The following is a 24,886-nucleotide window of genomic DNA, read 5'->3' as shown; positions in this document are numbered from 1 at the left end:
ATTTTGTTATTTCACAATTTTGAATGAGTCAGTATCTGTCCTTGGTTTTTATGCCAACATCATTTGCGAATTATTCAAGTGTTTGCAATTAATGTTGTTATAGCACACGATTACTTCCTGAAATTAAAGTTTAAAAATTTCATCAGCCCATAAAGTGATTTTCGATTAGCTAAATAAAAACAATTTTTATGTTGAAAAAATTAATCAACGTATAAAACTGTGTTAATTATTTTTTCTTGATGTTGCTTGTATCCAAAAAAAAAACCCCCAAACGTATTTATAAGCAAGCAAAATAAATTAAGGTTACTTATTAATGAAATCTCTGTCGATCTAAAGGCCTACAATAAACCATTGTCAAAACATGTAAATGAGTATTTAGATACAAAAACTGTTTTGTGTTTGTTATACTAATACGTTCAAATAATTTATTTTAATTTTTAGTTGAGGAACTAAAGTAACAGCCTTAGAAGAAGCCTCCTTGCTGCTGCTGCTGCTGCTGCTCGAATCCTCCAAATCCGCCGAAACCTCCGAAACCTTCCTGCTGCTGTTGTTGCTGTCCGAAGCCTCCGAAGCCGCCACCGCCGAATCCTTCTTGCTGCTGCTGTTGGCCACCGAATCCTCCGAATCCTCCGAATCCAAATTGAGGAAGCGCGGAAGCAACGGCGATAAGGGCCACAAAAACGATCACCTGAATGGCCGTTTATTATTATATAGTCCTTAATCACTGCGAGTTGTAGCTCTGGGGGCCAAACTTACCAAGAATTTCATGTTGAATTTGAAAATTAATTCAATTTGTACTAATATCCCAGATGATGAGGATGCTTCGATGTTGCACTCGATACTGTGCTCTTTCTGTCACGTCTTTCTCTATTTATACGATTTTTGTGAATTCATATAATGTTTGAATTTCGGAGGTTCTTTACCCGCACTGAAATAAAAACTTGTCCCAGACACTGGAACAGACTTGGGGGCTTTCCTCACAGGTGACCAGCGTTTCTCTTCCAATCCGGTTTTGAATTTGTTGTGGTTATTGACCGGTTTCCAATTTTTTTAGGGTAACAGGCGCAAGGTGCGTGGCTTTTGATATGAATTTTAATAGTTTGCTAATTTATATTTAAATATTTTTTTTACTGAATTTATGACAGTTTCAGTTTCTAGAGGCACGTTTCCAAGAATCAATATATTGAACACAAACTAGAGCTGCTTCTTGACGTTGTTGATGATGCCTTTGTTTCTGGGGTTCTCAAAACAAATTTGCTTCCTTGAACTAATGTTTACCATAGAATCACATTAATGTGTTACGTGTATATATAATTATTGAATCTTACTGAGCTGGACATTTGAACAAATCACCCTTTCCAATTGCCACATTTATATCCGGGCAAAAGTAAATGCAAATGAGCGTCAAGAAAAAACATATTTTTTTCAATTCGGTTACATTTTGCTGAGATAATCAAATTCCATTGACATAATCAAAAGAAACTTTGTTGTTTTCTTATTTCGTTGGCGTTCACTTCAAGAGCGGTCCAAACGAAGCGAACCAAGCTCACTCAATAGATAAGTGTCTCGATGGGGAATCACCTGCAGCGAAAGGGGAATACTGGCGACCGGAGACCCTGGAAATTTTTCCGTACCTCGACGAGGGTGAAGTGAAATTGCATTTGGTGTGCGGCGCCAGCGGCAATCGAGTTTGGCAATACGTGTTGCCTTTAACTTGGCTCTTAACCCTGCCATCCGAAAAAGAGGGTGATGCGAATGACTGCGACGACGAAGACGGTGCCTTTTGGCATACTTCAGTGGAGCGCATAAAGCCCTAAATGAATTTATTTGACTCATTTAAAGCAGCTAATTTATTTTTATTTCATCGAATTTGTGTTTAGTCGGGCACAAGTCCCTCTTCCCGGTTGGAAAGTAAGCTGTTTAGTGTGCGTACTAGTGACTTTATCCGTTTAATGTTCAAGTAACTTACAACGCGAACTCGCTTAACTTACTTAAATCAAAGTAAACCCTCTACTTCAAATAAACCACCGCTTCAGACCTAATCATATGGCCGTTGCTTTTTGGAAATGTGCAGTAATTTTGGTAAAATGTCTAATGAACCCTTTTCGGGAGGCCTAGGCCCTTAAAATTGCAGAGCTCCGGGGAAAGCACTCTGGGCCAACGTCTGCGTCGCGTGTCAAAGTTGCAACATTCGACATTCAACGCTCTTTGACTCCTTTGATGGTGGCCCAACACGACACCCAAAGCCGTGCACTGAAATTTGTTCAAATTCATTTCAATTACCGTCAATTTTCAATAATTTTGTTCAAATTATATTCCATTAGGTTCAAAGTCCAAAAAAACACTTTGCATAAACATAATTAGCCTTTTGCTTGCATCGCAACATTTTTGGGACATTCTTTGCTCTTTTAAACTTTAATCGAGCTGAATTTATAATTAAATATTTGCGTCACCAAAAAGGTAAACAACAAACTGTTGACTACGTTAGCTTATTGATTTATGTTAAGATGGTATTGGCGAATAAGAAAAAAGCTTAAATAAAATAGTAAACAAAAATTATTTAAATTATTTAAGATACACATTCTTTATTATATATAGTTTGGTAATACCCTACGTTTCCAATCAAGTTGGTTTTTTGGATATAACTACGTTTAATTTTAAACTTTTGGCACTAGTAACTTGGCTTGACTTCTTTGGCAGCCCCCTCGACGCAATGTCTTAGGTTATTTGGGTGGCTAGCAATGCATTAGCCCAGTCAGTATGTTATGCCCCACCTGCAGTTGGGTGCAAATTCCGGGAGCTGAATATGTGGGGCGGCGTGCGGGTGGTTCCATTTCCATCCATATGAATTTCACATGCTTAAGCCGCAAACTTATGTGCGCGCACAGCTTGAAATCCAAGCTCACGTAAACTCAACTGGAAACTAAACCCGAAAGAAATGGTATTCCGAAGAGGAAGATGTCGGCTCTTCCGTATCTGGTGCCGGGAACTTTCGCCAACATGTTAGCAGCGGCTTAGGACTTAGAACTCGACACTCAACAATTTTTGAGCCAAGTCAATAAGCAATTGACTGCCAACGCACCACCGCCACCTGCCCATTCATAGATATGGCATGAACCTACATATATTCGTGAAAACTTCCTTGCACTCTGCGGGCATCTGCATATTTTTGCACAAATATGTTTTAATATGGGTTAGAAAAGTTTCCCACTGCACTCGCATCGCTCCGAAGGGCGGCGAAGTTTTCTTTACTGCCTTTTCGTCCGCTTTTTGCCCTCACCGCGTTTTTTTTTTTTTAAACTAAGTGCACATCCGGCTGGAACGCGAAGAAAACTGAATTTTACTTCTTGATGGATGTTTGTTTGTGCGGGGCCATTTGGAAACCAAACTTGAAAGAGATTTTTGTAGGCTTTGACTTCATATTCATAATCCCAATCAGTGTCAATTTCAGGAGCTAATTTCAGGCACATGCGCATCAAAACCAAAAGAGCCACAAAAAATGGGTATTAATCGCTAAGTGAACCAGTCAATAATAATATTAACTATGCATTGTATAAGTTGCAATAAAATAACCTTGCTTAAACCTTGGTAAAAATTGATTAAAAACTCAGCAAACTTAATCATTGAGTTACTTGAACAGTAATTTCGAATACTTAGTAATGTCGTGCAATTTAAATTTCGAAAAATAGCATGCAAGTTTCATTGTAATATAATGACAAGACATTTCAAAATGAATTTGAGTACTTCATTTGATCCACAGTGTCCTCGTCCTACTCGCTAATTGTATTTCTTCACCTGAGCAAACTTTGGCCTTTAATCCCTTCGCCCTGCGACCAACAAAAGCGGCCCGCACTTTAGGCCTCACTCGAAGATTATGTCGCCATGGATTCGCTTAAGTTGAGCCCAAGTAGTTTGCAGTTGGGTAACCAAGTGAAGATGCATCTGCGGCCGAGGAACGTGAAGAAGATGCAGACGAGGGGCTCTTAAAAGTTTGGTTTTAATTAAAGGAAATTTGCGTGCGTGGCACTTGATTTGTAGTTTCCCAGCGCTTCCGTGTGTGCGGGCATTTTCCACCTAGGCACCACCCTAAAACCCCATAAAAAATATAAATATAATTGAAATTCTAAATTGCAATTGCCGCAAGTGCTCCTCCATTTGCAGATGCCAAGTTTCCGAGTTGCCAAGATGCTCCGATGCTGCAAATGCTGCAAATGCGGGCCTTCTCCGGCCTCAGTTCTGGGCAATTTCTCGTACCCGCTCGTAATTAGAAGCAAATGCAAATTTACACTTTGAGTGTGTCGGTGATGACGGAAGTCATTGGTAAAACCTGAAGCTGTGGGCGGGCAGAAAGTTCGCTCTGCCGCTGGAGTACTCCGGTTTCCACTGTTTGTCGCTGTGCCAGTGCAGATATAATGAGAAAAGTTTCAGGTAATGCAAGGACTCTGCCAAGGATGAAGAACTATTGGTTAAATCTATTCCAGGACAAACATCCTTATCATAAGCTTGTTTTAAATAACTGATTTACGAAAGGTAGTAGCTTCGAATAATTCATGACTCTCGTGTACTTATATCTTACCCAAATTATTCATTTCACAATCATCACAGTTTATCAACGGCAAATAGCAATACATTTTTGCCACATCTCAATTTGCGTCACAAAATATTTTCTGATATCAGAGTTGAGATTATTAACACATAGTAAATCATATCTCTCTCTAGATCAAATACTTCCCAAACATCCTCTTGATTTAAATAATAATCACATTGACATCCATGAGCGCATCCCACCGTTCGAGTTCATTTCCATACCAATCCATCTCGTTCTATACAAATGCACCTCATTCATGGCAAATTAATTACCGCAAAGCTATTAATCAACAAAAGGCGAGATAACCGGCAGATAAACGCGTCCTTGCTTTTCGAGTGGGCGGCATGCTAGGCGGTGTTGGCAAGGGGGCGTGGCCGTGGGCCGAGGAAAACCCCCCACGAAAAAGTTAATTTGGTGTATTAAGTGTAGCCGCAGTAGTAGCAATAAGTTGTAATGGCCACAGGACGATAGACATCAGTTTTGGTGGTCGGTGTGGGATAAAATCCTTTCAAGCGTGAAATGTCCGAAATGGAAATGGAATTACCATTTGGTGAGTTTCCTCTTCTGACTTTTAACTGATGGGCAACAAGTGGAAATGAATGAATGACTGGGGGAAAGTAATTAAAATCGCTTCGTTGTCGGCATTGCCGCCTATCTGTGGCAAGTTGAGACAAAAACTTTTCCATATTTCAAATCGAGATTTCGAAACATTCGTTTCCCAGTCACCAAACTGGGTTGTCAACGATGGCTTATAAGCGGCATTGCGGTTGAACGCATTTTCCTCAATTGGCCTTAGAATTGCCATGCACCCCCGCCCATGGATTTTGGCTCCACAGCCTCGTTTGATCTACTTCTTAGTTGGTTTTTGCGTCACAAGCTTTTTGATGAGAGACTGAGAGACTGGGGCAACCGCAGGTAAATGAGTTTTGATATTGACATGAATTATTCGCCTCACTTAGCCCAGCAAATGGGGGCATGTTTGATAAGTATCTATGACGCACTTGCAAGCATTCTTACGGATTTCTATTTGTTGGGGTACCACTTGATAAATTAGCTTTAACATTTTCATATACTTCTTAAATTAGATTTATAATTGCTGTAGAGAATACTTATAACAGCAACAACATGTCCCCAAATGAGAAGAAAATCAAAACTTTCCCGAATCACAGAACGGAAACTTTTGAGTATAAATAATATACAGCCTTTTTCTTACGTACAATAAAATTAAGTTATAATCTTTTAGAAGGTATTCTTTTATGGTTTCCAGTCGTAGCTTAATTTAATATGCGTACAAATCCATTCCGAAAAGAAATGTTAAGTTTTAGGTCGAATTAGCATCAGAATTTCTTCAACATCATTAGGACTATTTGTAAAGCTTTTAAAAAGAAGGTCAATAAAAATGTTTATATATTCTAGAGTATTATCATCGCCTACCTTAATTGATTTTTTTTTGAGTACCACCATCCGGCATTGTTCATAACAGCGTAGTTGGTTTTTGTTCCGGCATTGTTCCGATCATAAGTCGTAAATTTGGCGTTAACTTGACTCTTCATAAAGAGTAATTCCTTGGACTTAGGTTTGCCAATCGACTTTAGACGATAATCTTCAGGTTCGCCGCCGACGACAATCTCGTCAAAATGATTTGACAAAGTGGTTTCGTCTTTTAAATTAGCCACAACGTACACTTCATGGGGCTGCGATCGAGTCATTAAATGAAGGACTTCTAGTCCTCTAAAAAAGGACGAGCCCCAAACACCAAATCCATACTTATATTCCGTCCAGTTACGGTTGAAATTCGCATTACCCAGATTGCGCAGTACAATTGTCCAACCGTGTCCAGCGATTTCGGAATGGCACAGTACTTCAAAGGATTCAGCTCCAGGAACTTTGATTCGCCTCAGACCTTTTTCATAATCATAATCCAAACAGCTGCTGGATTATAATCCACTTTCTCCTTAGATCCGTTGTTTTGCGTCCAATAACTCCTCAGTTAATTTTCCTTTTCGTTTGCAATCTCTTTAAGTTCACTATTTGTCTGTTTTAGTAATACATTCTCTTCACTTAGATGCCTGATGATTTCGTCGTTCTTTTCATTAATCAACATATTTAATTTCGCACTAAACTGGCTCACAATGTTTCGATTATTGTCAAGAGCTTCTTTAAGTTGATTATTTAATTCAGATGATTTTTCGTCTTCCTCCAATTGAACTTTCAATCTATCATTTTCAAGCTTAAATCTATTTATTTCGATCTCCTGTTCGCGAATTTTGTCTTGGAGTTGGTAAACTATTTCATTATTTTGTTGGCATAATCCTACATGCTTTAACAAGGGCTTAATAGTAGGGTAGCAAATGGTACTGCATTTATCTTCTTGGTCGTCTGGTAGAGCACAAGACTGAAAAACAACAAAATGCGAAAACACAGTTGTCTATCTGACTAAATTTTTTTTTGTTTGGCTCAATAACGGGTATCTTACAGTCGAGGAACTGTTTTTCCATTTAAGTTCAAATAAAATATCAATTACCTGTTGTTCTTCCACGAACCCTAATACACCCACAGTCTTGGTAACAAAAAATGTTATTAAAAGCATGATATATGTACAGATTATCAATTTTATCGAAGTTCCAAATTTACTAGATTAAAATCGATAAATGAAAGGACTGGAAACTGTTTATTCACAAATGATGCTGAATAAAGACTGACTTTACATTCCATTGAATGGCAAAATACAGCCTTTATGCACTTAATCTGTGATTAACAATCTGTATGGCACAGTTCAGTGCTCGCCTATCAGAATACGCCTGTATGTAGTGTGAAGAATAAGAGAGGTTTGGTCTTATCAGTTCTATATCCTGCCTGACATTCTATATCCTCAATACATTCTTTGCCACTACTTACTATTTTTTAGATCTATAAGTCCCCAAATAATGTTAAAAGTACAAAAAAAATAGATATTTTAAATTTAAAATAGTTTTACCATTCTCCTATAGGTGTCGCTGCAGCGCGGCACGTTTAAGTGTACGTCCGCTAGAGGGCGACACCACGCTGCTTTATCGTTTATCCCTAAAAGTATGCAGCATTTTAGTAGAAGTCAACTTAAACACCTCTTTATATTTGCCTATAGATGGCGCGGCTTACAGAGCTTTTAAAGCTTTTATATTCCCTAGATTTCCGGTAGGTGGTGTCAGAGTTCTTGCGTTTATATTGTTTGAAATATTGCATTTTATGTATTACAATAATATTGCATAGTCATTATTCTAAAAAATTACACTGGCAAAGCGACTGACTGAACAGGCGCCTAAATTGCGCCCCACAGCTGGTTACCAATTTCTTTTCCTTTAGCAATCATTGGCAAAACCACAAAAAGTGCTAACCGCCATGGACTGTATTTAAATTCCATGGTCAAATGATCAATTGGCTCACTGTGCCAGCTACTAAGCCAGTATAACCAGCGATGGGAGTCATAGACAACGCAACGCAGCCCAAGCGAAAGAAAATCCATTTCCCTCCGATCCTCTGGTGCACTTGATACCACATGCCCACCGGAAAAATCGCTTGCATGACTGGGAAACTGAGAAGTTGGAACTGCGGCAGTAATTGCTCTGGCACATTGAAGTGTTCCAGTTTCGATCTTCCTCTTTGCGGGACCCACTACGTTCGATTCGGGGATCGCTTCACGCACACCTATCGCAATCGACTGGTCATGCAAATCGCAGCCACTAGCCACTTGACCAAGCCTTGTTTACTCCTTGGCCCACTGAACTCGAGCATGCTGGCTTATGTGCACCGGAAAATGTTTCCCAAAAGTGTCTCAGATTATTTAAATTTTTTGGAGGAAAATGCTTATTTTTATGATTAGTATGTTCTTTTTGGGTTAATATCTAGATAAATATGCCTATAATTCCTGTAAAATTAGAATCTAACTTCCAGATGATTAACTACTAAACCAAAATGAGATACGGCTTGAACATTCCACTAAAAAAATCCAAAATCTTACCAGAAGTTTAGTCACCTGCATGACAAACGATTTGAACTTCGATCTAATTTTTTTCTGTGTCATATTTTTTAGGCTACGCTTGGCTACCAACTGCAGTTTTTCACCATGGGCGCCACTTGCTGGGCGTTCATTGGGGCAACTTTCCAGGCCCAACGAAGGCTGACCCTAATCGATTGTCGTTTAGCTGCAGATTTTCTTTTCTATCGAATGGGTGGTAGTGTTGCTGGGCTCTCCCTCACCCAGTAACTTGCACTTGGTACTGGCGCTCTTACCCAAAAGCTGCCAAGTCATTTCTAATTGACCCAGCTAGGACGGCTAAAGTGGGATGACGTTTAGAATAATGTCTCATAGTGCAATGATTGATGTCAATCCGCGGGGTCGCCCTTTCTTCAGCATTTGTGTCTGGGGCAATTGGGTCAACTATTGGAAAAGCATTTTGCATCGCAAAAAGTTCATTCTCATGGCCCGCAGAAATGTGTCAAGTCGCTGGCGCCTGGGGGTCTTTTAAAAGTATTTCCATTTTTTTTTTTCATTTTCAGTTCGCCATGCAAATTAAACTTAATACGACGTACTAAGACTTGGCAAAGCAACCAGTTTCTTCAGGAAAATCACTTGACTTTGCTCAGAACGCACTGGTCAGGTGGAAAGGGGGCAACGACGACTGTTGTCGGTACGATAGTTTGAGAGTTGGACGCTTTGGCTAAACCTTACTGGGGTCTCCAGTTCCCAAAGCAGGGATTAGTATTCATTTGAAGTTTTAATCTCAAATCTGATTTCCATGGCTCCTTCGTAAATGGCACATGGACCATTTTCCAGACTCTCCTTTGCCAGTCGGATTTTGACTATCGTGAGAAGTGGGTTTTGGGTAAATACATATGTTTGAAAAATAATGACCTATATTTGGATAAAAATATATTGAATAAAAATATTTATACCTTTACATTGATGATAGAACAAAGGAAACCTATAATACATATGAGTGAATTCAACAAAAAGTTTGTTAGCAAGCTCTAAAATCATTTTATTATTTATTTTTTTAGTCTCCCAACTTTCACTAAAATATTTGGAATTTTCCGGGTTACTTTAATCGACGAAGTTAATTGATATTTGCAAATCGCCCGATATAAAATGAAGATTTAAGACGTGTCAATCGAAATGAATGAAAATAAATCAATGCGTAAAAACACACCTCTGGATTCGACGTTCAACCTTTCACTATCTCGACACTTCTCCCTATGGATCCTTTCTTGGCTTTAAATCGCCATTAAGTTAAAATTTATCTCTTCCTTTAAGTGTGGCCTACCGTAAATGATCTCGGTTGAGGCCATTTTCCAGCCCCAACACTAGACACTTGGATCTGGCTCGGGCCTGTGATTAGACTAGTTTTTAATTTTTATGCTGTGTTTAAATATTTTGTGCCACACCTATGCCGGGCGACACGAGCAGCGAGGCTGGAAAGCAAAAAAGCAAAGCAGGAACGCTTCGTGTGTGCACTTGTTTCGAGTCCAGGTAAAAGCAGCTGGAAGCCAAATTTAACGATGACATAAATACTAAAGATAACGAGCAGCAGGTGAGCCCGAGCGAGTTTCCCTCAAATGGCCCGGCGAAAAAATCTAAAATGTAAAATCAGAAATGGTCCCCCCTTTCAGGTTGGGCATGGCTCGCTTGAAGTACGTTTGCAGCAATGTAAATTTAATTAAGTGCTCGGACGTCTACGATTTTGATTGCACTTGGGTGTGGAAGTTAACTCGACCACATTTTCTAAATAAATGCGGATAAGCTGCGAAAATCAAGACATGATTCGTTTTAACGTTTCTGCAGAACATTGGTTTTCGAATCAACAATTTACATACAATTCTGCTTATGGCTTTTTGATTTTCGGAGTGGCTGCAAGTCAAAGAACGTTTATATTAACGGACAAATGGTTTTTGCAATTTATAGTATACCTCTATACAAATATAGAAATAAATGTGGTTTATATCCAAATAATTAGCATTACTTAATCTTTTATTTGATTATAAGCCACAACATTTAATTACACAACATTAATTTACGCATTTAATATTTGTTGCATTACCTAAGTATTATGATTGCGAATACGTTATGAATATCTGAAGACCCTAATGCGTGTATGAATGAATATTTGTTTTGTTGAATGCATTCACGACTCGAATGCAAACATATCTGCAGCTCGACAAGGCCCGAAGCGATCTGCCCAGCTGCACCTTCTTTTTTGCTTTTCTGCACAGCCCAATCCACTGCCCATATTTGTAGCATGCAGCAGTTTGTTGCACATTATTTTGTCTCAGAAGCTGTTGTTCATGCTCATGCTCTTGCCGTTGTTGTCGTTCAGCTGATAACTGGGGCAATAATCATGCAAAGCACAGTTAAATGAAGTCGCGCATGAAATGCGCCAGCATAGAAAAAAAATCATAATGAAACCAAGAAAAAAATTTTTATATATATGTAGTGCAAAAAGAAAACAAAATTAACAAGAGAAACGTAGTAATTGCCAGTCAGGCCAGAGGAAAGAAAGAATTTCTTTCTAAATTATATTTAACAATTTCAGTGAAAATGGCCAAGAATTAAGAGTTTGGGGCGTGCCCCGTTTTAATCATCGGTTGCATGCAACACAGCCAAGTTACAACCTGTTGCTGTTGCTGTTGCACACACGACTGCGCGCAGATGATCGAGATTCGCATATAGCCACCCAAAACCCCCAACCACCGACCATTGGGTGGCTTTCTGGGTGTTGTCTTGTCATTATCTTGCTCGACGGCATTAATCAGAGCGACCTGCTCGCTGCAGCCAGCCATCCGTCGATTGCATTCGTGTAAACCTATTTAATTAGAATAGATTCCGACTCCGAATCCGAATCCTTTTCACACCTACTTGACTTTAACCTGAAACAAATTTGTACGTCGCAGCAAGTTAACGAGATTTTGATTTATTACATTTCTATAATTTAAAATAGCAAGGGAGAGAATCGGCGGGGTGCGGACACAAATTGTAATGAAATTCGTATTTTTATTTCGCACTGTCGCCGGCAGTCAACAATGTTCTATGAAGATTTATGGCAACCAATTGACCCAAGTTTCGCCAAGGTGCTGGCCCAAGAAGCTGTCAATTGGCCGCGGAGGGGGAGTTGGCAGCAAATTGAAATTGAGTTTCCAACGGCAGAAGAAAGGCCTCGCCAGTCAGCGAACTGCGGCATTGAATGGGCGTTATTTGATGAATTGTTATTGCTAAAAATTTATTTGGCTATCAGTGTTTTATGCGCGATGCTGTCTGAATAGCAATTTATTAGCTATTAACAAAATAAATAAAATATAAATAAAATACATTTTAAAGTTAGCTAATAAATAGCACAACAGCTGTAGCTAAAACTACACTAATTATCCCTAAAATTTCACTTGTTGAACAATCTTGACTGCAATCTAATTACACCCTAGCCAAGTGGCGCACACAATCCACTCGCCCGAACAAATCGCATCCACGTCTCAACCTAAATTCAAAACAAATTTGATTAATTTCACTTGAATTTCACTTGCTCGCCCAGCACGGCGGCATCTTTCAAAAAATCTTACAGAAAGGGATCACAGATGATCAAGAGGCATCGACTCCCAAGAGTTTTCGGGTAATTAGAGTAGAGCGGCAGGTAAGCGCCTTAGTGTTGCAGTGTTTTGTAGCCCCAACTGCAGTTGCTGCACATTTTCACCGGGCAATTAAAGCGGCAATGAGTGCATAGAGGGGAGACAGATAGCCACACTGAGAAAAACTAGCCGCCTAATCATACTGTTTGATGATCCGATGAGCACAACTTCACAAATGCAATATCACAATATTAATGTGGGGAAACGCTATATTTTATTCTATTTACATTTGGTAAGAATTGGTAGCCAACTTTTACTTTGTATTATATACGTTTTTGCAGACACTTTTTTTTCTCAGTGCAGCCAAGAGTGAGCAGTAGACTTTCGTGCAGCACTGTAGCCGAATTGGCTGAGGCTGCACCCGCCCGCTTCTAACGAGCGAAAGTGTTGTAAAATATTTTGTTCGCTTTTTGCTCCATCTGGCTTGGTTCATGTTTATGCTTTAAGCACATATTTCTCTGGTGATTTTATTGTTTTCCCATTTCGATTTTTAATTGCATTTTTAGTTGTTGTTTGTTGTGGGCTTGGTCGCGCTCCAATTTGTTGACAAACAATTTTTGTTCACGATGCGTCACAGTTGATTGAGTGACTCGCAGGTGATAGGAAAAAAAAAATGGGGGAAAAGCCGCTTTCGTGTTGCTTATGTATTTAATTAATTTCAATTTCTTTCGTTCACTTTGAAGTGTGGAAATGTGCAGGCCAATGCAATCTCTCAAAACTAGTTGAAAATCGTTTTGTCCACCGTCTGTGGCAACAAAAATGCAATCACAAGAAAAACTTACCTACAATTACTTTCATTTTCACAATGGGAAAAGAGCAAAACCGTTGCACGCGAAAATGCACATTGTCTGTGACAGAGCGATGAGGTTTTTTTTATAAAAATGACATTACTAGGGCTTTTTTCGAACAGAAAATAATTGTCTTATAATTATAGGTGGCTTGGCAAAAAAAAAGTTAATTGTACGTAGACTTCAAAACAGAAGAATTTCATCCCAACAAAAATGAAACCACATAATTAGAGTCATATACAGTGCACATAAGAATCATTTGCATTATTGTGAAACCTATTTGCATAATAATATAAAGGTGATTTTGATATCACCAAAAGTTGATTCTAAATTGGTAAAAATAGCAAGCTGACTAAAACTATATACACTATTGATATGTTATCAGGAGATGCAGTTGCATATTTCGTTCATCATTCTTTATTGTACGCCCGGATTGAAGTATTTAATATTATTAGTTGATAAGTATCAACAAATTAGTATTAACCAAATTTAAACATTCTGGCTATTAAGGTTATAGATCTCGTCTTTCATTTTAGATTGGAGGGATCCATTCTTTATGATACATACTTCATATATTTGTTTACCTTAAGAAAAAAAAAATCATAATAAACCATTAAGCTTTAGATAATACTAGTTTCACAACTGCCTGTTAACCTCTTACATATTTTAGCTAGTTAAGATTTAACGTGTAGATACACACAAATTAGTTAATGCCTGAGTTAAAATATTCGCAAAGCTAATTGAAATCACTCGTGGCGTGTTCTATCCCAGTTAATCCATCACGTTTGCAGAGTTCTGTGACATTTGCCACTGTGGCTTGGCAATTCGATGCCAATTCACAACACGATCAGGCGCAAAGACCTCGGATAACAACGGCCCCAATGGCAATTTGTTGGCCCATTACAAGAGCATTAAGGCTTAAAAAAAACAGTGAGGGGAAAATAATGGAATAAAATTGACAACCACCGAGCCCAGCTTGCAGCTCTTTTAATAGACTGAAACTGAGGCGCGACAAGCTCTTAACGCCCCCCTTTCCACAAAAAATTCACTACGCACTGGCATGTGGCCAAAACCAAACCAAAACCAAAGGCAAAGCCAAAGTCTCGTTCGCTCTCACTCATATACGCATCGAAAATTGGGTGCGTTTATGCAAAAAAGTGACAAGTCGACGTGGTTGCGACCAGCCCCCGTTTTCCCCCGAAAATCCCCCCTTGCGCCGCCTCTGCAGAGCATACATATATCTGTAGGTGAAATCGCTTGGCGCACGCCTCAGGCATATTTTCATGCGTTTATTATAGCTGCGTTCGCTTTCTTGGACGCCGACACCGCCGAATCGTTTCCAGCCATCAGTCCGTCCATCTGTCCCACTGTCCATCTGTCCTCCTGTCCATTTTTCCACCGCCGACTGCATTTGAAACATGTTTAAAATTTATGATTAACACACGTGCATTCAAATCTTTGCCTCATCGGTTTTTAATTCTATGCAGCCACGCTAAAGATTTTTATTTGCCTATGTGAATAAATTTTATGTGCATATTGTATTTATTTATAGTTCTTAGTGGTGGGTGGAGAATTGTACGGACAAGGCGGAAAAAGTTAAAACATTTTAACCAAGGAACTTCTGATTTTTTGTATGGCTGAGCCATTTGTTAATCCAAGAAATTTTTAGTAATGCTTGATGTGTGTTATCTGAAGACATAACTCATGGCTGATATGATGAATATGATATAATATTAAAATTTATTAAGGTATTTATTTTATAACCTTAATAATATATATCATATTTCTTGGTGAATGTTGAATATACAACGATTATTATTTCAAAAATGTTGTCTTGATTTAACAGAACCTGAAAAATATCTGATAAAATGTTTATTGTGCCACCCAAACATACCTGGAATATTTAAAAAAAAAAACATTTTTATTATCGTTATCAACTATTGAATATCTATAAACATCACATTAGAATAACTTTAACCCCAAAACCGAAGTCCATAAAGCGCTTGATGTAAAACATGAACATATCTTTGGGTAGAGTTTAGAGCTCGGAATATGAATACTTATGAGTGCCTAAGCTCGACTGGGTGTGGCCTTTTTATGACTCCCTGACAAGTGTCGACAGATTGGCTGAATGTGTTGAGCTCTTTGGCTAATCTACAAGCTGCGATCAGATTGTAAACCATATTCCATGCATTTCGAACAGCGTTTTCCCATTCAAGCGATGACATGCCGAGCTCAAAAGTTTTCCATTTTTGCCCAGGTGTTTTTGTGTGCAGCTAATTAAAGAGCACACTCACTCCCATCAATGTCCAACTGTGGACGTCATCAACGTCGTCGCCACCATCAAAATTTCACCCAACCAATCCGACGAATGTCCATCAAACATAAATTGTAACTTGCGCTTTTTGCCATTTTTTTTTTATATATTTTTTATTTTACCCCATCTGTTATGACAGGTTGCGGCCGTTACACTGTCAAAAGCGAATCGCCGAATGAAAACGAATGCAAATACTGCGAAGGGGCGTGCCGGGGAAAAAAAACACTCTCCCCATCGAAATATTCATGTGGGACAGGCCACAATTCCAATTTTGATTAAATTATAGCAAAATACGATTTCTGTGCTGTGTTTTTTATTTTTTTTTGTTTGAGGGGGCCGGCATTTTTTGGCGTATGTCAGCCAGCGAAAATCCAGTGGCAGCAACAGCTGCGCCACCAAGAAGCCAAAGGCAACCGAAAGACAGAGGCTACTGCTACTTACACTTCTTCAGTTTACACTACTCCACTTCCACTTGAATGCTACTCGAGGAACTGGCGGAAATACAGTGGGTAAAGATCAATTTTTATTGGCTAAAAATTCATATTATGCTAAATTTACAAGAAATTAATTGAAATTTAAAATAATACTGTAGACATCAAGTTAAGATATCAATCTATGAAAAATAAGTTAGTTTTAGTAAGAAGCTACATATTATTTATATAAAACATGTGGAATGAATTTATTTAATTTTAAATTTATTGTACTTTTTAAATATCAAGACCAGAATGTCTTGCATTAAGCAACTCATTTACCCACCGTGCAAGCACGGCGTTTACATTTTGCCACCTCATTCAGTCAACCATTCAGTCATTCATACATTTGGCACGTTTTTATTCACGACAAGGGAGTTTGACTGTAAGTGGGGGCGAAATACGGTGGTAAATGGCCAGCAGTGCATTCATCATTTAATCGAATATTCATATTTATGTGGTGTTCTAATTTGATTGCCGTTTGCCATTCGCTGTCGTGTGAAGTTTCCCCTGACACTTGTATTTTCTTTTTGTTTTTTAGACAAGCGAAATGGCTTGAATTTTCTCTTTTCATATTAAATTGTTGCCTGCGTTGACTTTTTGCGGTCTGTATTAGTTGACCATGATGATTTTGGCACGCCAACGACAAAAACCTCAAGAACCAATTTCAAAGTCAAAGCTACGTTTCATCAATCAATGCCAAGAGTCGGCCTGAGAAGGAAATGCATCCGAAAAGCAATTAGAATTATTAAAATCAAATCAAGTAATCAAAGTCACCTTTCAGCTGCCAAACCATTAAAATTTTAGAGACAAGGTCAAGCTTTTGGATTGCCGAAGTCGAAAAGGAAACACATCTATTGAAAAGCATTTTAATTAGATAAAATGCACTTATAAAAGTTGGTTTTCTTAACGAAGCTGACAGACTATGACAATTTGAAGTTTTAGGTTCCTGCCGCTCTTTAAGTTTAAGGTTTAGAACTTAAAGACCAGAAAATTTCAATGACCCCTTGCACAACCCAGGTCTAAAAAGAGTTTTCCTTCAGTTTGTGGTTTTGTGTTTGTTACTTTGAACTTGATGGTGTTTCTGCTGACTTCGTAAGAGTTCGTGTTGTTCTGCCTGTAGTTTTGTAGTTTTTTGTTTTTTGTGGTTGGCACGCGATTAAGTCGTAATTTGTAAAGCTTTTTAAAGTGATACTTTCCGACTTGATGAGGTGTTTGGGTCAAGTTGACGACGGACTAATGGATAAAACAATTTTCGAACGCTTAAGTGTCTCTTTTTGATGCGGGTCCGCTGCGCTTGTAAATGCAACATAATTAATGTTTTCATTAAAGGAAATTTACAAAATAATATAACTAAATATTTTTAAAATACAAGCACCGTTTTGCCAACTTAAGCATGTCCAAATGGACCCCTCAGAGAAGTTTCCACATGCTCATGCATCATTTTGATTTTTCATTTTCGACCAAAAACTTTGTTTCCCTGCCCTCCCGATTGTAATTGGTTACATTTGGTGTTTGTTCCACCAGCTTTTGTAACACTCCCAAAGCAATCAATTGTCCTATTAAGTTGGGTTTTTGTCTACCTCTCTGGATGCCCATGCCTGGCTGCCCTTTTGCCACTTGTTTCGCAATCGAAAATGAGTTGTTCGAGTCGAAATTACCATGGCCAACAACAGCGGGCAAATGCAACAGCAACACACGTGTTGTCCGCTGGCCAATGCACTTTATCGATGGACTCCGATGGGAAGGAGTGGGGTTGCCTCATGTTGAAAATGTTGTAAAAGTGAAAATCATAAACTGCTAATTGTATTCAAATGCAACTTGCATTCGGCTTATGTAAGATAGAAAAAAAAGATATATCCAGCAGGAGATTTGGGTTCGGTAAATGGCAAGAGTTGTAGTTATAAGTTGGTGGTTGGCAAGGGGAAGGAACGACAACCCACAGGGCGAAATTGGGTTCCGTTGGGATTATGATGGGGGGAAACCGCCTTAACCAACAGGAAACGGCGATCGAAAAAAGTTGCAATTAAATACGCATATCGAATGAGTGTTTATGGCCTAGACTTTTACTTTGCCTTTCAGTTTTGCTTTTTAAATCCTCAAGAGCATAATTTAATTTGTTTTGCAGCTTTAAGTTTACCGATTTCTTGTGCAATTTTATGGCGGCTTTCAATTTGTTTTGAGCTCCTTCCTTAGCATCCGTGACTCAGCAGCAAAGCAAACACATCGCGAAATCTCTTCGCCAGCAAGTGGAAGAAACTCGTCATCGAATCAAATCTTGAAGTCTCTTGCGGCCATCCTACCCAGCAAAGTGATATCCTGCTGTGTTCTGTTTATTATATGATTTATCTGCATAAAGCTCTGGGCCCCGAAGCTGGTGCTTCGCCAAGATGCACTTCACTTTGAGTTAAAAAGAGAGTGGGTCAAGTGCAGTCAAAAGTGAAATTAATATTTGCTCGCCCTTGCTGCAGCGAGATGCACTTGGGCACATATCTTTTAAGCGGGATTAGGTGCAAAAATCTTAATAAAAATATATATAATTTGAATTAAATACTTATTTATTTTTATTTTAATAAGTAAGTTTAATTAATTAAAATTAATATTAGCTTTATAGCTCTACTCTAATTACTTGTTTCCCTCCACTGACTGTATTAGACTACTCTAATTAAACTCCTTAATTTTTGGTACTGCCAATTGAACTGAGTTTTTATTCGAAATTGCAAACTTAGCTCAGTGAGCCATAATTGATTTCTGTTTTGCTGTTATAGCCATTCCGCGTATAAAAACAGGTAGAAGAAATAGTTTTCGATCCTAAAACATACATTTTTATTTATTCGACTTATTTTCTTACTAATTTTCAATCTATTTCCTATACCAAGTCAATAAAGGCGCACCCCTACTAGTAACGAGTAACGGGTATCGGATAGTCGAGGTAATCAAGCGTTCTTTCTTATTTTTAATTGTGTTTGTGTTTTTGCTGTATTTATTCGGTGTCTGGTCAGCAGGTGCACAAAATTGGTGCTGGTTGGAAACCCACGTTTGTGGATTCATAGTGTAAAAAACTGTGCTCACACTCGGAACTCAACTGGGCGTCGAAATTGCGTGTTTGGTCTGCATCTGGACTTTTGCGATTGCACAGCAAACACAAAAAGAGTAGTTAAAAAAAAAACTAGATATAAAACAAACAACAAAGAAATAATTGAAAATAAAATTCATTAAAAATGCTGTATTGACAAATAAATCATTGTTCGTTTGGCTGTCATGTCAAATAAATCATAAGACACGACAAAACTGAGCGAGCAAATGGGAAACTCGGAAAATGGAAAACTCCTCGCGCCACAATTTTGTTACTTTGCGTGCCGAGTTGCGTTGATGAAGAGTTAACGGTAAATTATGTTGTCGCGGTCAGCCGTAAGAAAACCAACCGACATAATGAAAAGTGAAAAAAATATATATATTTCCTCCTGCTTTTCCGAAAAATAAACAAACAAAAGGTATTATATCAAAAGGAAAACGAGGGAAAAACGTACAGAAATAAAACAGCTTGGATAGATAAGTTTGGCAAGCGCAACAAGTATACGCAATGTTGGACGGCCTACCTGCAACGCTTTTCCTTGCCACTCGTCTCATGTCACGGCTGCGCCGCTTTTCCCCTTTCCCAATTTTCAATTTTCCTTCTTCCATGTTAATGAAACGCGATTTCCTAGCAGCCTGTTGCCACTGACGTCTGTGGTTGCAACTACTGCCGCTGCTGGTTGTTATTATTCACGCGCTTTTAGCCAATTATCAAATCCTAACGTGGTTATCGAACCAGGGTTGCTCTTGGAGGATATTTATATATATTAAAAATAATACCCAATGAGAGTCATATCCGTGTTTTTGTATCTTTGGCTATGAGACTTAACAAAGTTAGCAGCGGAAAATTCAAGGCCATGGGTAAGGAGTATAGATTCCCAAGAGCTACTGGTGACACGTCCATGTTCTTAAAATGAAAGTCAAACATGAAGTAGAAGTATTACCCCTTTAATAATAAAAATAAAATAAAAAACTACAAGAAATTGTATGGCGTTGAGTTTTTATTAGAAGGCGATCGGTGGCAGTAGTATAGTTCCTGTCATTTTTAATGTACATATTAAAGTTCATGTTAAACCAAACGCATAAAATGGTATTAAAATATATATTAGTTGGCTTGAATAAAATTAATTTTCTCCCAAAGCTTTGTTTTTACTGCTCGAGAGTAGTGCGACTAGCGTAATAAAAGTGCAGGAAACCCAACTGCCAGTCGAGGCTTGCCAGACACACCGACACTCGAAAACTCTGGAGCGGATTTTGCGAAAATTTCACTTTCACAAAAAGGTCTATGGACGTTTGGAGCTACCGTACCTCTCCCCCATTTTCCCCCAAAGCCGTGTCTTTCAGCCCCTTTTTGTTCCCCCGGGGTCCACACCCTGGAATTGGCGTGAGTCCGCGAATCGCTGCCAAATTGGTACCAGTACCAGCCAAAGACTGTCAGACGTCGATTTGCGGCATTTTTCGTTGGCTTTTCTTCGTTTTGTTGCTGCCGAATGAAAATTGTTCGCAGGTGGTTTCCGTTAGTTGGGGCCTTGGATCGGTTTCGTTATAGGTTTTAGTTTGCTTCGGTCAGTTATGGAGTCATTTTGACGCCCAAAAACATGGTTGCATGTAAAAATATTTGCGTATTTGCAACCGCAAACTAGTTGTATATAGGAAATGGTTTTCATTGCTTTTGAAAGGAAAACGAATATATAAAGAAAATAGCTTAGGCTTTGTCCTAGAATTGCATATGAATAATACAAGTCTTGTTGAAATAAAGAGTTTGATTCCGTAAAAATCGTGCCATGAAAATAGCTTAGACTCATTATTTATTTTGCATCTAAAAATAAAAACTAGAAATACTAAAAACTCATAAAATGTCAAACTCGAATGTCTTCATAAATATGCCATATATCTTTGTAGTTCTATTTTCGACGCTATTCCACTTAATCTATTCATAACTTATCTTTGAGTTAAGTCTAGACTTACAGCTCGATTGGAATTTGGTGGCAAGTTCAACATAAATCAGTGTCTTTTCTGAAAATATTTATAGTATTCTTAGTGCTTGGTCGGTTTTCGAAACTACATATGTGCTTTTCTTTTGACCCGCATAAAACATTCAGCTTTGTATACATAATTAGTTAAACAAAAGAAGAATTTAATATTGTGACCATTTCTTGTATACTAAGTTAAATTGAATTGCTCACTTTTTCCATCTTTCCTAAACACATTGTCACAATATTTTTTATCGTTCAGATGAATAGACTTTTCAAAATTCCCAAAACAATTTTTTTTTTCAAATTTTTTTTTAGAAAATTAGCATAGAAAAAAGTGAAAGTGTTGCAGCTGCAATTTTATATGAGGCAGCCGCAACAACCAAACTAGACGTCATATGCAGCATTTAGACCGCGCCCTCTTCTCACAAAATTACCCATGAATCGAGACTCGCTTGCTGTCAAAAGGGCGCAAAATTGTTCGAATTTTAAAGGCTGTTTTTCTTTGGGAAAATATGGAAAGTGCCAGCCCACGCGCAGATTATGAAAAACTCAGCAACTACGGAGCTAACGGGGGCGGTGGAGCTGACAGCTCAGATTGCCTCAAGTTCAGTGCTTTGATTTTCGATTCGGTTCACGATTTGCATGGCTAGACGAGATACTTATTAACCCAAGTGCTCCGACAAGAAGCGTGATCCAAGTTTTTGGTCACACACCCCGAAGGCGGGATCGGATGCACTTGTTGTTGCTCCTGCCCCATGTTGCATTTTTTTTTTTTTGGTTGCCAGTCCCATGGGCAAGTCCGTCGAACTAATTGCCGTTGGATCGGTTAATGATACATGAAACTTAATGTTTGGGAAACATTTGCTAAGCCTAACTTACCTTTAATGGGCTTGAGATACATTCAAAAATATCAAAATGTTTCGAAAGACTATAAAAACAATATTATTTCAAAAGTCGATTTCAAATGGAGTATTAAATAGTTTAGCTGATCGCAGCATTAGTCTGAAAACTATGAAGTCATTTTGGGTAATTTTGAAAGGTGCAGAATTTTGACGACCTGGCGTGCGGTAAGGACTATGGAAATATTTAGGGAAATAGGTTTTTCATCTTCATTGTTTGTCTTCCACATTACTTTAAATTCATTTGGAGTCTGAGGAGTTGGGCAGAGAAGGGGGTGGAGGGCCGTTAAAAGGGGACAACTCAACTCGTGACTCGATTGACATTTGAATGAGAGTGGAAAATGTGCAAAACGAGTGGCGGTCGGTGGCTACCAAAAATAAAACGAAAAAAAAAAACAAAAAAAAACACTCGCACAAAAAGTGTGTCCCCCTTCCACGTCGAAATCAATATTCGGTAATGCATTTTTCGGCTATGCAGGTATTACCACAACAACAATAACAACTTAGAGCGCAACAATGGACCCGAAAAAGAAGCCATTATCATGCAATGTTTTGTTGCAAGGCAGCTGCCAATGCAATCGAGGTATTTTCGGCAATTGCACAAGAGCCAGCCAAATCCGAATCAAAATTAAAATCAACTAATTACCGTAAATGCCAGACTCGCTGGTTAGCAACGTATACTATTTATCACGTATAAATAGTAAATATTTAGATCAATAAACAGTTCATTCGAACTATTGTATTTAATATACAAATAGTTAATCTGAGATAGAAACTATTTAATATTACATTGTTACAAAATCACCTTTAAAGTCATCGGTTATCACTAGTAAATATTTATCTCATTAACATTTCGTTCAAAATTTAGTATTTGAAGGAATTTATTTATTTATATAAATAGTTGGAAATTATTTATTATCACATTGTTCCAAAAGCAGCTTTAAAATATTTTTGCGTTGTATAAAAGATACATGGCTATGTATGCGCAATATACCCTTTTTGTTTTAGTTTTCAAATTAATAAGTATTATTTTCTAAAATAACAAAATATTATAAAAACTACTTCGATCACCCAAACTCAATAAAACGCATGGAAGTGAATAATGTTGGGACTTACCTCGCTTCTTCATTTCACCTTTATTCTCAGCGGCTCCTCCTCCTTAATTCTTTGAGGGCAGCGCCAGACATTAGTCTTTCCTTTCCGAGATCCCAAACCCCCACTTTTCCCCTCATTACACACAGAGCCCCCCTTCCCCCCATATGGTAGGTGGCAGTCAAAATATTTTATCGAGGGCCGACTCCTTTTTACCTCGTTCCCTGCGGCCTTTGCCCCTCCCCGCAAGCCCCATCGAATGCCAGAACCCTTGACAAGCGCAATTAATCAATTTTCGTTTTAAACAGAGAAAAACGTTTGTATATCGTAATTTCACATTACTACTTCTTTTATTATTAAATTCAATGTAATTTATTAATTCAGTGATTGTAGGCTTTATAAACTTACCCAAAATATATTGTTTTTAAACAGAGTGTTTTAATTATATATACTTTTTTCCTCAGTGCATTGCCTTTTATTTATATTTTTGTGTTGCCTGAAAAGGGTTTATCTCTATTGCCTTCTCCTTCTGTTCTGCATCGCACTTGAAAATTTGTTGACCGAGGTTGTTAATGAAGTGTGCAGTTAATTGTTATTGTTATTGGTACCGCTTGCTCTTGTTGTTGCTTTGGCCTTTTCTGGCGAGATCTGTAAACAAATTGTCTGTGGCATGAAATGATTGCCTTTGCCGGCTTTGATTTTTCCACCAGCATAATTCATTTTTCCAGTTCGAGAGTCAAAAACCTCATCAATTACAAGACGGAAGTGTGGCAACATTCGTGTGGCAGGCTTAGCAGCTTGTTGCTAGGGAAAATGTTGAAAACTTCTGAAAAACTAAAATATACTCAAAATATATTTTAGCAACATAAGTCTAAAATAAGTTTTTTTTTAAACTATTCAATTCCCTTGACGTAAATTCAGTAACTCTTTTATATATATAAAGTATAAGTAGAATTTATTATTTGTTGTCAAAATCGCCAGCAACATTTATTGCTTTAGCTTGCAACATGAAGCAACAAGTGCATGAGGCTCTAGCAACACTATGAGAGGAATTTGACTGTGAAACTAACATTGCGCGCTTAGAGATTCAATCGGTTAACATCCACCGATTCGAATTGTTTTGTTTTAGCGGACTGTTTTTATTTATCAACAAAGGTAAGCAAATTTTCGCACGTTGGCATATATAAATATTTTAAAATTGTTCGCATATCACAAATATATTCGTAAAATTTCTAACTATGTTTTAAGTGCACCCCTTTGAAACTTTAAATTATTTTATCTCTTAAAGTCTGTTTTTTGCTTTATTAAATAAAAGTTTATTTAAATGCCAGTTTGAAATGGATCCAACTAAATAGTCTTTGGATTGCTTTCGCAGCTTAAAGCTAAAATAAATAGAACAAAATATTTGTTGATGCATTATATGGCTTGTCAAAATTTGTATCCATTTTAACTTGTCTATTCCGTAATGCATTAATTAACAAGTTTAGTCAGCAATACCTAGGTTCGTTATTTTTTGTAGCCTTTTATTCTTTTTTCTAGTGCCATATTTTGACATCCTTACTTTTTGGGCAATTTCAGAAATTTTAAAAGATAAATTGTGGACTGTTAACTTTACATTTACCCTAACAGAAGCTGTTACTGCAACCAGAAACGGTTAACATTGCCGACAAAAGAGTACATGTGCAGAGAGAAAGAGCGGAATGCTATACCCTTTTAGAAAGCATATTAAATTATAGATCGATTTATTTATAGTTCTTAAACTAATTTTGACTTATTTTCTAGTGAACTAGTGCGGCAATAGGAATACTATAAACAAACCTACCCGTAACAGACGACAGCAATATTCCATATAAAGTATAAATAGATATGAATATACGATACATGTTAATCGAAAGGGTATATATACGTCAACTCGACGAAATTAATTTTATATCGTTACTTGTTTGCGGTATCTCTCCCTGCTTCAGTATTTTTCGTTGTCTCAACATGTTTCGGTATTTTTCGGTGAATCGGTCCGATTGCTCATTCCGT

General features: G+C 37.9%; 2 protein-coding genes across 2 annotated transcripts; both read right to left on the bottom strand.

Annotated features, from left to right (window-relative positions):
* Positions 1 to 391: 391 nt before the first annotated feature.
* On the bottom strand, positions 392 to 863 carry LOC6611295 (heterogeneous nuclear ribonucleoprotein A1). The gene is made up of 2 exons (XM_002035806.2): positions 757 to 863; positions 392 to 688 (listed from the first exon to the last, which is right to left on the bottom strand). Exons 1-2 carry the CDS (start codon positions 766 to 768, stop codon positions 464 to 466), a joined length of 237 nt encoding a protein of 78 aa, XP_002035842.1. The 5' UTR covers positions 769 to 863; the 3' UTR covers positions 392 to 463.
* A 3,676-nt stretch (positions 864 to 4,539) lies between these two features.
* On the bottom strand, positions 4,540 to 6,525 carry LOC116800394 (ficolin-1-like; the record flags this gene model as incomplete). The annotated part of the gene is made up of 2 exons (XM_032715082.1): positions 4,540 to 5,963; positions 6,023 to 6,525. Coding segments are annotated over 2 exons (564 nt in total), but the record flags the coding sequence as incomplete, so codon positions are not given.
* Between the last annotated feature and the right edge of the window lie 18,361 nt (positions 6,526 to 24,886).

Source organism: Drosophila sechellia, chromosome 2L (genome assembly GCF_004382195.2).
Source record: "Drosophila sechellia strain sech25 chromosome 2L, ASM438219v1, whole genome shotgun sequence".
In the NCBI taxonomy this organism is placed as follows: Eukaryota; Metazoa; Arthropoda; class Insecta; order Diptera; family Drosophilidae; genus Drosophila; species Drosophila sechellia.
This window is presented reverse-complemented; position numbering and strand designations above follow the sequence as displayed.